The 13,823-nt window shown below is 41.3% G+C and overlaps 1 protein-coding gene across 3 annotated transcripts in view; it reads left to right on the forward strand.

The window, feature by feature from the left end:
• Positions 1–13,823, forward strand: part of Smpx (small muscle protein X-linked) — a 54,855-nt gene that overhangs the window by 7,551 nt on the left and 33,481 nt on the right. For all 3 annotated transcript variants that reach the window (XR_011376079.1, XM_070040723.1, XM_070040724.1), the window contains exon 3: positions 12,360–12,446. Coding sequence is in view for 2 of the 3 variants with exons in the window: in XM_070040723.1 (XP_069896824.1) it covers positions 12,360–12,446 (87 nt within the window). In the remaining variant the exon portion in view is untranslated. The remainder of the gene's footprint in view (positions 1–12,359; positions 12,447–13,823) is intronic.

Raw genomic sequence — 13,823 nt, forward strand, 5'->3', positions numbered from 1 at the left:
AACCGCTGGATGCCTGTCACTGAACAAGCCACCAAGGAGGGGGCCTAGGATTTGATAAGGATTACATTCTACATGGTGACATTTAGTCCTCTGGTGTCTGTCTCTGACATTTCCTGACAGTGTTACTGGGTATTATTTTTCCCTTCGACCTATGATCATCAGTGAGCCTTTGAATCTTTTACCTGGAGTGCAAGCAGTTAGTAGCGTTGTCTCTACCATTAGACTGCTGGAGACCTTAATGCACTAAGTGCTGGTATAGGATGGTGGGAAATTCCTTTGTGCTACTTTACTTTTCTGGGTCTTCATTTTCACATCTGTAAATTGGAGGTAATAATACCACTCGCCTCTCAGGGCTACAAGTATATAAGATGCTGAAAATAGCATAGTGAGCATTGGTTGAAGATCAACCATTGTTATAGTTGTCATCAGTCAATAATGCTTTAGCCAGGCACTAGCAGCAATCCTAGTTACTCAGGAAGCTGAGATTTGAGGATTGTGGTGTGAAGCCAGCTCAGGAATAAAAGTCTACACGACTCTATCTGCAATTAACCAGCAAAAAGCTGGCGTGGAGGTGGGATACAAGTGATAGAGCAGAAGAGGAAAAATGAGACCCTCAGTTCTAGCACACAACAAAATAAGAAAAGAAACTAAAATAAAAAGAATGCTTCATATGAGGGTAATATGAAATAACGATATGAGCCCTGCAATCAAAGCTCTTGAAGTATTAACCATAAGTTTCCCTTTTTATTTTCTAGAATACGAAAGATAGTCTCTTGAACTTTTTTCCTTCTCTTCCTTTTAGTGCTGAAAGTGTATTGATTTTTCTTCCTTCTCTAGCCTCACTCAAAATCACTGAAAATTCACCAGCATTTTATTTACTAATTTTGACCTTGACATATTTTTAGATCAGTAATATTTAAAAAGCTACTATTGACTCCTTTCAATTGCTATTATTCTGCTGCATTACAAAAAAAATCCATGCACTTTACCAACAAGGGCAATACACGTTCATTATGTGGTATTGTCTCTTTCAATATAGTCGATGCCACACAAAAAGCCCAATTGAATGTACCTTCAGATGAAATATTAGTTCTTCTGTGTCTAAATAGAACCAGCATAATCTAATATTTTCCTCTCATCTTTGCATTAACTTAAAGAAGGGTACATTAAATATGATAGAAAATGGGTATAGTAGGAACATTATCTAGATTACTGTCCTCTATTAAACAAATGGAAGCCTGGCTGATGAAGGGATATCTTCACTGCATAAATGATCCTGAGAGGTCTTTTTGGGGGACTGAAAATCTGGGCCTGGACACTGTCCCTTAGTTGTTGTTGTCGTTGTTTTTGGCTCAAAGCTGGTACTATACCACTTGAGCAACAAACAGCCCCACTACTGGCTTTTTGATAGTTAATTGGAATTAAGAGTGTCATGACTTTTTCTGCCCAGGCTGGCTTTGAATGGCAAGTCTCAGATCCCTGCCTCCTGAATAGTTAGGATTGCAGGTGTGAGGCACCTTGAATGTTCTCTTCCATACACTTAGTCACTTCTATTTATGACAAAAGTATCTCCCACCCACTTCACCAGTCATTTTTCTAGGTGCATTTTCCATGCCAAGTATGGTGCCAAATGTAAAGTCTTGTCACAGTACTTGTTAGCTATATGACTTTGGGCAAGTTTGTGCCTCCACTTTGTGCCTCCATTTCTTCATCTGTCAGGAAGGGCATTCGTAACAGTACCTTATAGGGTATCTTTAAGAGTAAAGTGAGCATAATACATGCAAATCTTTTGGCTAGGGCCTGGAAAATTGTAATGGCTTAATAAGTAGCTGTTATCATCAATCATTCACAACATCCAATTCAACAGTTGTCAAAATGTGTCCTTTAGGACACCAGTTTTACGAGATATTGTTAATTACATGAAAGATTTCCATAGTCGTTTGGGGGAAATGTCTTAAAGTTTGTAACTTGCTAATGGCATCATGTTTTTCTTAAGGACTGTAACATATGAAATGTTCACTACACATATTGGACCTTTCCAATCACTGCCTTGCAGGTTAGTGTTTTGTAGGCAAACTTCTAGAAGCATCGATCTTTGTCTGGCTTGGGTGAAATGAAACTGTCTTCAACCATATTGCTAGCAGGCATTTCAGAAGGTGCTATTGTACCTGTGTGTGTGTGTGTGTGTGTGTGTGTGTGTGTGTGTGTGTGTGTGTGTGTGTGTGTGTGTGTGTGTGTGTGTGTTTGTGTATGTGCGTGTGCATGTGTGTAGTCAAACACAGGCATTTCTGTGATCTTAGTTCACCCTTAGTTTATCTTTCTGTAATATGTAATATTTCTACTTAATAGGGTTATTACAATGAATAAACAAAATAATGTATGGCAAGTTCCTGGTTTATATTACACAAGTGCTTGGATGGCTCTTCTAACTAATTGTGTAACACACTAAGGACCCTGGCCCTGTCTTCTCTTTAAGCAACTCCATTTCCTTTATGTACCAGAATAAGGGGGCATCTTAGATAGAATGTAGACAGAATGCTTGTCTTTTCTGTGCATATTGAAGAAGAGAGGGCCTTCGAATTGTAAGAAGGTTCTAAGTCTATGTTGCTTTGTCTTTGTATTAATTAAATCTCATTCAGAGGTCTGAAAACACTCTGAAGCAATCAATTGATTCTTCCATAGCCTTGAGAGGAATTTGTTAAGCAGCTGACAAATTCTATAGCAGTGTTTGGCAAATTGCTCCTGTAAAGGGTCAGATAGTAAATACTTTAGCTTTCAGGGTTCCTTGATCTGCTCCAACAGCTCAACTCTGAAGCTTCTATAGGTATTTCATACATGAATGAATGTGTTTGTTTTCCAATGAAGGCTTATTGGAAAAATAAGGTGGTGTGACACTTTGTCCCATGGATCACGGTTTGACAACCCTGGTTCAAGACTCTGCAGGTGACTTGTTACACCCATGGTTTATAGGAATGAAGTTTGTAACCAAGGTAACATCAGCACACTGCACAACAGATCCGCTCCCTTCAGATGAAAGAGTGACATGACAGGTGGTGGGGAAAGCTAGAGCTGCGGGAAATCTAATCTCATCACTGATCTGCTTGGTGACTTTCTCTAATGAGACAAAGTGATACAGCAACTGGCAGCATCTGCTGGTCCTTCTTCTTCCTTCTGAACATAGCCCCTTTGGGAACGATCACAGGCCTGCCTGGGGCTGGGGCTCACACAGAGCCAATCTTCTCTAGATTGTCACTAGTCCTTTCTCTTACCATTGATCAAAGTAAGCCAGTATGTATTATTTGTCCTCTCCCACGAAACCTGAGAACTTCCTAGCAGACTTAGAAAAAGACTCGTGTGCTCACTTCTTCATTATGCTAGGTTTCTTTTTGTTGTTGTTGCAGCATTGGGGAATTGAACCCAGGGTTTTGTGCTTCCTAGGCAAGTGCTTACGCCACGCCCCTAGCTTTCTGCTATGTGAATACTCCTCCTGCTCCTACCCCCATGGTCCCTGTGTTCTTCAAAGGGAGCCCCTGGGCCTCTGACTACCATTGAAGTCTGTAAATCTCTCTTGAGAATAGCTTCTAGAGTTTATTTTCAGGATGCTGATAGCTACAGTTATTCAGTTACTATGTAGCTGCCACAGGGCAATGGATTTCCATAGATCAGAAAGTTAGGGTGGGAGAAGTAAAATACCAGACTAGGATGACACATCTGGGGAAGGAAGAATTACGCCCTGAACTCAGTTGTTCAGTCTGGTTGCAAAGCCCATAACGGAGGACTATACTGTGAGTGCTGCTTAGTCTTTTTCCTTCCCATCCCTCTGCCTGGCACAGAGCACAAGGCTGGGTGAGGGGTTGTGGACTACGTCAGTGGTCATTATAAGTGCCAAGGTTACTTGAAGGACAGTCACCATTTTATGTATGCTGACTACCTCCCTGTAAAGAACTAAACTAAAATTCAGAAATAGTGCCAGCATTTGGATGAAGAAGATAGTCATCTACACCAATTCACGTCACATTAAAAGTAAGATGGCTGGGCACCACTGGCTCTCATCTGTAATTCTAGCTACTCAGGAGGCTAAGATCTGAGGATCACTGTTGGAAGCCAGCCAGAGCAAGAAAGTCTATGAGAGTCTTTTTAAAAATATTTTCTTTTGGTTTTTTTCTTTCTTAATACTGGGAATCGAATCCAGGACGCTGCACTTGCTAGGCAAGCACTTTGCCACTGAGCTACATCCCAGCCCTGTGAGACTCTTATCTCCACTAAACAACCAAAAAAAAAAAAGCTGGACATAAAGCTGTGACTCAAGTGGTAGAGCACTAACTTTGAGCAAAAAGGCTCAGGGATGAGCTGGGAAGGTGGCTCAGTGGTAAAGTGCTTGCCTTGCATGCATGAGGCCCTGGGTTCAATTCCTTAGCACCATATAAGCAGAAAAAGCCAGAAGTAGCACTGTATAGCTCCAGTGATAGAGAGCTAGCCCTGAGCTGAAGAGCTGAGGGCAGTGCACAGGCCCAGAGTTCAGGCCCTAAGACTGACAAACAACAACAACAACAACAAAGGCTCAGGGACAGTGCCCAGGCCCTGTGTTCAAGCCGCAGAATCATCACAAAAAAAGAAAGAAAGATGGTTTTGAATGAAAACTACAAAGTAATTCAGTGACAATTGAGCTCTTGAAATACAAGCAACTGTGAACAGTGAATTGCTACCTCTGGGTTAATTGACTTAATCAAGTTACAAGTGAAACTAAATCCAGCTCTTTAATCATACATTGAAAAGGAAAGATGATGGAAGCTCTGCTTTGTTAGGGAGTGTGTAACTTTTTACTACAAGAAGTTTTCCAATGCTATGCAATGCACATGTAGAACAAAATAGGTATGTATTATTATTTTTTAAAGCAGTGTTGGGGTCTGAACTTAGAGCTTCATGCTTGCTAGGCAAGTGCTCTACCATTTAAAGCATTTGCCTTGTTACTATTCAGATAGGCTCTCATTCTTTTTGCTCAAGCTAGCCCCGAACCCTAATCTTCCTACTTATGCCAACCATGTAGCTTGAACTACAGAATTGTGTATGACACCATGGCTGGCATGGTGACTCAAGCCATTCATCTTAGGTGGGAAATGGAGGTTGGGGATCATGATTTGAGCCAGTCTAGGTAAAAAAAAAGAAGTTTGAGAGACTCTTATCTCACCCAAGGCTGGCTGTAGTGGTGCATGCCTGTAATCCTCAGTAACACAGGAAAGCACAAGTAGGAAGATTTCAGCACAGGCAGCCTGGGCATAAAGTGGGACCCACTTTGATAGTAACCAATGCTAAAAGAGGCTGGAGGCATGGCTCAAGTGGTAGAGTGCCAGCTTCGCAAGTACAAGGCTCAGAATTCAACTCCCAGTACCACCTAAAGGTAGAAAATATGACACTATGCCCAGCTTGTTTATTGAGATGGGGTCTTTTTGCCTGGGTTGGCCTTGACCAATGATCCTCCTGATCTCTCCCTTTCTGGTCTCAGACTGAGATGCTCCTACATATATCTCCTGAGTAGCTCCTGAGCAGCTGAGATTACAGGTGTGAGCCACTACTTCCAGTTTGCTTTTGAAATAGGTTTTTACCACCTTTTGCCTATACCTCAAGTTATGATCCTCCTGATAATCTGTCTCCCAAGTAGCTGGTTTTACAGGTGAGTTCTTCCATACCCATCTAGAACAGAATAGTTGGATGCCTCACATTTAAGCACCTCATCCCTTTCTCTACACATTATCATTACCTGATGTCCATTGAACAGGACATAAAGCAGGGGTTTGGCACTCTTAGGTGTTTTCTGTGTAGGAATTATAGTTTAAAAATGATTCAAAATATATGACAATCCTTGCTACAAAGGAATGGACTACCACTCTTCATATTTGTTCAGTTAACCTAAAACACTGAGTAAGCTAAAATAATAATAATGATATATGCCTTCCCTCACTAGTCTATTAAAATTTGGAACAAAACATTACTTTTTTTGGTGGTACTAGGGTTTGAACTGAGGGCCTCCTACCTCTTGAGCCATATTCCTAGTCTTTTTGATTTTAGTTTGTTTTCCAGATAGGGTCTCTTTCTTTTGCCCTGGTGAGTCTCAGAGACTATGATCCTTCTACCTCCACCTCCCAAGTAAGTAGGAATTCTGGTGTGTACCACAATGGCCTACAAAATATTAACTTTGGGGCTGGGAAGGTGGCTCAGTGGTAGAGCGCTTGCCTTGCATGCATGAGGCCCTGGGTTCGATTCCTCAGCACCACATAAGCAAAAAGAAAAAAAGCCGGAAGTGGTGCTGTGGCTCAAGCGGTAGAGCGCTAGCCTTGAGCTGAAGAGCTGAGGGACAGCGCCCAGGCCCAAAGTTCAGGCCCCACGACCGGACCCCCCCCCCAAAATTAACTTTTGCTGGGCACTGGTGGCTCACCCTTGTAATCCTAGCTCTTCAGGGGGCTGAAATCTGGGGAATCATGGTTTGAAGCAGCCCAGGCAGGAAAGTCCATGAGACTCTTACCTCCAATAAACTACAGAAAAAGCTGGAAGTGGAACTGTGGCTCCAGTGGTAGAGTGCTAGCCTTGAACACAAAAGCTCAGGGATAGAATCCAGACCTTGGCAACAAAACAAAACAAAACACACCCAAAAGCCGGAAACCAAAACATTAACTTTTGTTTGACTAAGTTCTAATGTAGCACCTAGACCTTTTCTCTGGATCTAAAGTTTCTTACATAATACATTGTTTATGATATCCAATGTTGGTTTCTTTAATGCGTAGGAAGAACTTGAATATAACAATCTGACTTTCAAGTGGGTTTGGTGTGACTTCAAGCTAATCTGTGTGGTGCTGAGCAAAGATTCAGCTTTGTGACATGAGGCAAACTGATACTGGCTGAAAGGACATCATTAAAATTATTAGCATAAATTAGTTGTATAAATGGGCTTCATTGTGATATTTACAACACATGTATAATGGATGTTGACTAAATCCACCTCATCTGTATTTCACAAATGTCATTTTTGATGTTGCCACTGACAAAGACTGACACTGACTTAAGAGATACAGCCTGCCCTTACCCCCCACCCCCACCCCCGCTCCACAATGGTGCACATTGGCAAGGTACAGCTTATTTGTGCTTTACCTTGGATGATGAGACTACAGCTGAGTCATTCAGGAAATTATTAAAGAGAACAAAGAGTGTTGAGAACAGAGAGGGAAAGAGAAAAACCTCTTAGCGTGAAACATTAGGTTAAGGAACCTTGGCTGAGTAGGAGTTTCTCCATTGTCTTGGGCGGGGGTGAGGTTGTTATGTTTTGAATCGACATTTCAAGAATCCCTAAGCAGTTTTGTGTTCTAGTGAGAAGGCATTTTATTTTAAGATATGTTAGCTGTATTTTAGTTGGTAGATGTGTCCGAATATCCATCTGTCTTATGTGGGTGAACAGATGAAAACAGAATCTCTTTTTTTTTTTTTTTTTGCCAGTCATGGGGCTTGAACTCTGGGCCTAGGTGCTGTCCCTGAGCTTTTGTGCTCAAGGCTAACGCTTTACCATTTGAGCCACAGCTCCACTTCCAGCTTTATTGTGGTTAATTGGAGATAAGAGTCTCGTGGATATTTCTGCCTGGACTGGCTTTGAATTGTGATCTTCAGCTCTCAGACTCGTGAGTGGTTAGGATGACAAGCATGAGTCACTGGTGCCAGGCAGAGTATCATTTTTAATCAGAAAACATGCGTGCTGAAAGTAGTCTATAAAGATGTTTTATATGAACCTCAGAATGCCATATCTTGCTCCATTCAGAGGGCTGAGGATTCTGAGACTAGTACAATGCAATTCTATATAGTACCTGGTGCCTAGGGAGAATGGCAGGAGCTGCTGGGACCTTTGAAAAGGAGAGAGAACCAGTGGAGGAGATCTGAAACAAATACACAGGAAGCTCAGTGAGTTCAAAGGAGACAGATTAGGGACAAAAAAGGGAGGGGAGAGAGGGGAACAATGGCTGTAGAAAGCAAAGATCAATAGGAGTACTCAAGGGCAGCAGCTATCAGAATCTAACCCACTAGGGAAAGAAGATGTCATCCCATTGTAAGCCCATAGGAGTGGCTGTGGTGGGAATATTGTTTCCAGAATCTTCCTGGCTCAAAGCCTAGTACCCAACAAGGAGAACAATACAAATAATTAAGGGAGTGGTGGAATTAACTTACAGGGAATTCTTTTTACTTTTTTTTTCACCCAGTGTGATCAAGGGCAGTATTCATTTCACATCAGATAGGTCTTCTATCAGGCACTGGTATCCTGTTTTGGCAAAAGATAACCTAGTAGATTTTTTCCATTCCCAACTTGAAGGATGTTACAAATTATGTATAGCTTGGGAAAGTGATGCTCTGCTGTCTAAGATGACAAAACCTCCAGGAGGGACAACAGATACAAAAGATTGCATTACCAAAGCAAAAAAACAAAAACAAAACAAAACCAAGAGCCGGCTTCCTTTACATTTGTACAGAATTCAAATCAGAGAAAGAACTCCAGTCTTTTTTTATTTCCTTTCCTTTGAGAGTATTGGGGTTAGAACCTTTGGCCTGGAGCTTGTCAGGTGGACACCCTACTACTTGAGCCACAACCTCAGCCATTTTGGGGGGAGGACTTTTATTATTAAAAAATATTTTTTCTTGGGCTGGGAAGGTGGCTCAGTGGTAGAGTGCTTGCCTTGCATGCATGAGGCCCTGGGTTCGATTCCTCAGCACCACATAAGCAAAAAGAAAAACACCGGAAGTGGCGCTGTGGCTCAAGTGGTAGAGTGCTAGCCTTGAGCTGAAGAGCTAAGGGACAGCACCCAGGCCCAGAGCTCAGGCCCCACGACCGGACCCCCCCCCCCAAATTTTTTTTCTGGCCTTGGATCACAATCTTCCTGCTTACATTTCCTACCATAGGTGGTATTATAGACTTATGCCACCCATGTGGTTTAGTTATTGAGATGGGTGGAGGGTTCGCTAACTTTTTGCCTGAAATAGTCTTCACCATGATCTACTTGGTCTCTATCTCCTGGGTAGGGAGAGGAACTGTATATATTGGCATCTATCTATCTATATCTATCTATCTATCTATCTATCTATCTATCTATCTATCTATCTATCTATCTATCTATCTATCTATCTATCTATCTATCCTTTTTTATAAAATGTACAGATTATATTCCAAACACATTCTGAGAAGATGGCATGCCCAATTTGCAGGTAGAAATGACATTTTATTTGCATTTGAACCCAGAGCATGGCAGTGAAGAAGAGAGGAGCGTGATTCGACTCTCTGGCAAATGGCATAAAAACAGATCTGCAGATCTACATTTTTCTAGCAAATTCAAGTTATAGAACTTTTTCTTCTGGCTATAATCAAGTGAGTGAGTGACTTGATGGCTCATTTTTCAAAGTGGCTTTCGGTACTTCTAGAAGTATCCATTTTGTATATCCCTTTTCCAAGTCAACTCTCAGGGTCTATTCTGCAATGTCAGAGCTGATTAGCGTTAATTCTGTCCAAGTGAAAAAGAACTCATGGGAGATCAGTTTGGAGGAGTGAAAAGGTCTGACTTTATCAAGTTAAGCAGCCTTGATTTGCAATCCTTTTACTTATATATCTACTGTGTGAACTTCAGCACATTATCTAACATCTTTGACATCCAGTTTCTTAATCAGTGTAGGGATTATAGTGTGTACCATCATGCCTGATTCTAACTAACCTTTTGTTAACCTTCTCCCAAATAGTCCTTATATTGAGTTTCTGTCTCTTTCATCCAAATTGTAGTGATAGAAATAATCTATTAGTCTGATATAGGTTATTTTCTTTGAATCTGCTTACATCATTTGGATCATGTTTATTTCAGGCCCTTACATCTGTGTGTGGTGTGTGTGTGTGTGTGTGTGTGTGTGTGTGTGTGTGTGTGTGTGTGTGTGTGTGTGTGACAAGCAATAAAGAAATTGTGCCAATTAAAACTGTTAAAGACTGGATGGAGATATATGCCTGTAGTCCCAGCTTTTCTGGAGGCTGAAGTAGGAGGATCACTTGAGCCCTGCAGTTTAAGGCCAGCCTGGGCAATATAGTAAGACCCTATCTCAAAAATATTTTTTGAAGATACCACAGAGACTAAGACACATACTGATTTGAAAGACACGGAGAGAGGCATGTTTTGGAATTCATAAGCTATGGCTTCATATTTGTCACAAGATAAGGCCTGTCTTCCCCATGTGGTATGCTCTTCTGTCTTATGGTATATATGGTAAATACTTCTTGGAAGGGGTGACATCCATCAAGAAGCATTGTATTCATAAATGGATTTGTTGAATGGTGACTCCTTTGTACTACTACTTAAAGATAATGAAAATATAATAAAAACTACTGCTTGGCTTGTTAACCCTAAAGGAATGGCCCCACAATGATGAGTCTCTTGTCATTTGCCATACTTTGGATCTACTTCCTTTCTGTGGGGTCAGCATTATTCTAGAGGGAAGAAGAAGTTTTAAAGGCCTAGTTGAAAAAAGTTACTTGTTGCTCCCTTCATAGGAGCAGAATACATGCTGCCCAAACATGGATATTAGTTAATTCCTGTGTCATGGGTTAACCATTCCTCTGGCCAACAGACTTTATACCAGGTGGTTCCACATGTACCTTGCCACACTTTCTAATAATCTTATTTGGTGGTGTACCAAAGCCCAATCTACTTCGTAAGACAACAAAATATTCTGCTCCTTTTTCTCAGGCAACATTTTCAATCACAGCATCAAAACAAAGTTCATTTTCTCAAGCCCACATATCTTTATGTGGGTTTCTACCTTCCATATGCTTGATTACTCATGAGGCAATGTTTTATTTTCAGTGGGAAATGTATTCTACATTTTTTCTGCAAGTCCGAGAACCTGGGCACTGTCCCTGAGCTTCTTTTGCTCAAGGCTAGTGCTCTACCACTTGAGCCACAGCTCTACTCCCAGCTTTTTTGGGTTATTGGAGATAAAAGTCTCATGGACCTTCTTGGCTGAGGTGGCTTAAAATCATGATCCCCAGGTCTCAGCCTCCTGAGTAGATAGGTTTACAGGCATGAGTCTCTAGCACTCACCTTTAGTGCATATTTTATTGGAATGGCACTACTAGTAGAAGACAGTTTTGGTCTGCATTAAATATTTTCAACATTTGATGGAAGACAAAATATGGGCAAAATTCAAACTTTCATATTCTCTTCCCAAATTCAAATATGTGTCTACATATTATACAATTTCATGTTTAGCATATCACATGTTTACTAGAGGGTATTTTATATTTACCACAGATGGAGAGAAGTATATTGTCTTAATGAAGGACAAAAATAGCTGAGTTTTGATACAAAGGGAGGTTGACTCACTAGCATTTTCCTTACTCCTTACTGCCACCCCACCCCCAGGAGGAAGGTAGAAGAATGCAAACTCCAGAGGCCTGTATGGATGCTGGCCTAGGAGCAAGATGTTACAGAAGATACCAATTTCTTGCTATTGATTTTGCTGGGCTTTGACCTACTCTTTTTTTTTTTTTAAAGATTATAATATTTGAGCTCTCCATCGAGTCTATTATACTTCAGTTAGTTCATTTGTAACCACTTGCACATACAGCCCAACATGTTTACTTACAGATTTGGGGGCCAAGGGGAGGGGTAGGCAAATGACAGGGGCATGTGGGAGACAATACGGTCAACAATTCATTGTATATACCACCAAATGATGAAAAATAAAGGGGAGGGTGAGAAAGCTGAAGGGGAAGACACTGGTCAAGGTGCATTGCATCCATAAATGGCTTTGTTATGCGCCAGTTCCTTTGTACAACTACTTACAGATAATTTAAAAACACGTTACACAAAGGAGGAGGCAGCTTAGCGAAGGATGAATCCTCCTGACCACTGCCCATAGCAGCCCATCCGAGGGTAAAGTGAAGGACCCCGAAGGAAACCTATGGTGTGAGCATGGCTCCTGCTCATGTGTTTTCCTTATTTCCTGTCCTTCCGTGTTCCTTATCTGAGAGAGGAACACAGTGTGCACCACAGGAGGGCAACGGCCAGATACACTGTCATAAAAAAAAAAAAGCTTCCACCCAAAAAGGAACTGTGAAATCACTGTGCAGACCTCAGGATGAATCCCAGAAATCTGTAATAAATGTAAGTCAAATTTTCCTTCGCATATTTTTTCCCCTGCTGTCATGACAGCAATTTTCTAGAGATAAAAAGCTTTGAAGATGTACTTTGCAGACACATTTTTTTTCCCCTTCACAATGATGACTGCCTGAGAATGTCATTACAGTGCCTTACCTTTTTCTTGAACTAAATGTATCCTCTTTTCTCTTCTAGGCAAACATCAATATTCCAATGGGAGCCTTTAGGCCTGGAGCTGGGCAACCTCCGAGAAGAAAAGAATGCACTCCTGAAATGGAGGAGGTGAGGAAAACTTAAGTAGCAGAGCTCAGTAAGGCCTGTGTCCTTCAGCGTCCTCATTAAGCGAGGGCAGAGGCCAGGCAGGATGGTTCTCCAGGACAAGGAGGGCCCAATAGCTATGTGTCAAGGAATCATCATAGAGCCTTTAGGTTTCTATAGCAGTCTTTTGTTCATTCCAATGGGAAACTCAATACCTTTCTCCCTACTGGCCAAAGGTAAGTATGGTTACTTGAAGATCTGTTTAATTTCTACTTGGTGACTGATTTTGTGTGTGGTGGGAAGGATATAGCACCTCAGATGCTTTCTGTCGGATGCTAGTCATGAGTTTCTAAGTTTTTACTCGAGCGTTTACTGAACCAAGCAAGATATATTTAGTACAGATTCTGGCGGGTGATAAAGCCATCAGAACTCATTAATTCACTTATGGATTCAGACAAACACATTAGATGCTTTCATCTTCCTTGGAAGAGTTTTGCAAGGGAGTCTATCTAGTTTCCATTTCTGCCTTTTCCCCTCCCTTTCATTCTTCACTTCACGCCAAACTCAATTACCTGATGTGTTAAAATGGAGGCTAAAATCAAAAAATACCAAAGGAGGAAAGAGTTCCCTCTGCAGATGTTTATATGTTTTACTCACACGTGACTTTTCTGCTGAAACCTCATGTATTTCTGAGGAAAAAAAATAAATAAAAATGTGAAGCATTTCATTACCACAAAATGAGCAACCCAGAATGAAGTGACAAGGTCTAACGCACTATAATTTATCTTTTTACAAAATGTGGTACTGGGGTCTGAACTCAGGACATGCTTGCTAGTGACTGCAGCTGTACCACTTGAGTCATGCCTTAGAGCCAAATCCTCATAAAAAGGGTGGCCCTTTTGCCTAAGACAAGCAGCTGCTTGCCTGAAGTGATCTGAAGAGTATTACTAAGCCACTTTAAGCCTCCCAAATCTCATTTTTAACTAAAATAGCATGTTAAGCCACCAAATAGCACATGGGGGCATTCTGATAAATATTACCCTTTCCATTTCAAATTGCCCCCTTTACATGATGCTAGCACGTCATTTAAGTCTGATCCAGCCATTGTAAGAAGTGTGGCCTTGGACCAGTTTTTTTTTTTTTAAGTAGGTCTCCTGCTGTACCACTCTCCTTAACCGCCCCCCCCTCCAATCTTCTGAACTATAAGACAAGGATACGAGCAGGGCAGTGGCAGATGTGTAGGTTCATATGAGGATGAAGTGTGTTAGTCCAGGTGCTGGGAGAGCTAGCAATGGAAGCATTTGCTGGTATGGTTGAAGTCTTCAATGTTGTAGCATGAATAAGCAGGTCAGATTAGTTCTCACATAGGAGAGTCTAGGTAAAATCTCAGGATGGTATCTG

This window comes from Dipodomys merriami, unplaced genomic scaffold (genome assembly GCF_024711535.1).
Source record: "Dipodomys merriami isolate MVZ:Mamm:240054 unplaced genomic scaffold, mDipMer1.0.p SCAF_3, whole genome shotgun sequence".
In the NCBI taxonomy this organism is placed as follows: Eukaryota; Metazoa; Chordata; class Mammalia; order Rodentia; family Heteromyidae; genus Dipodomys; species Dipodomys merriami.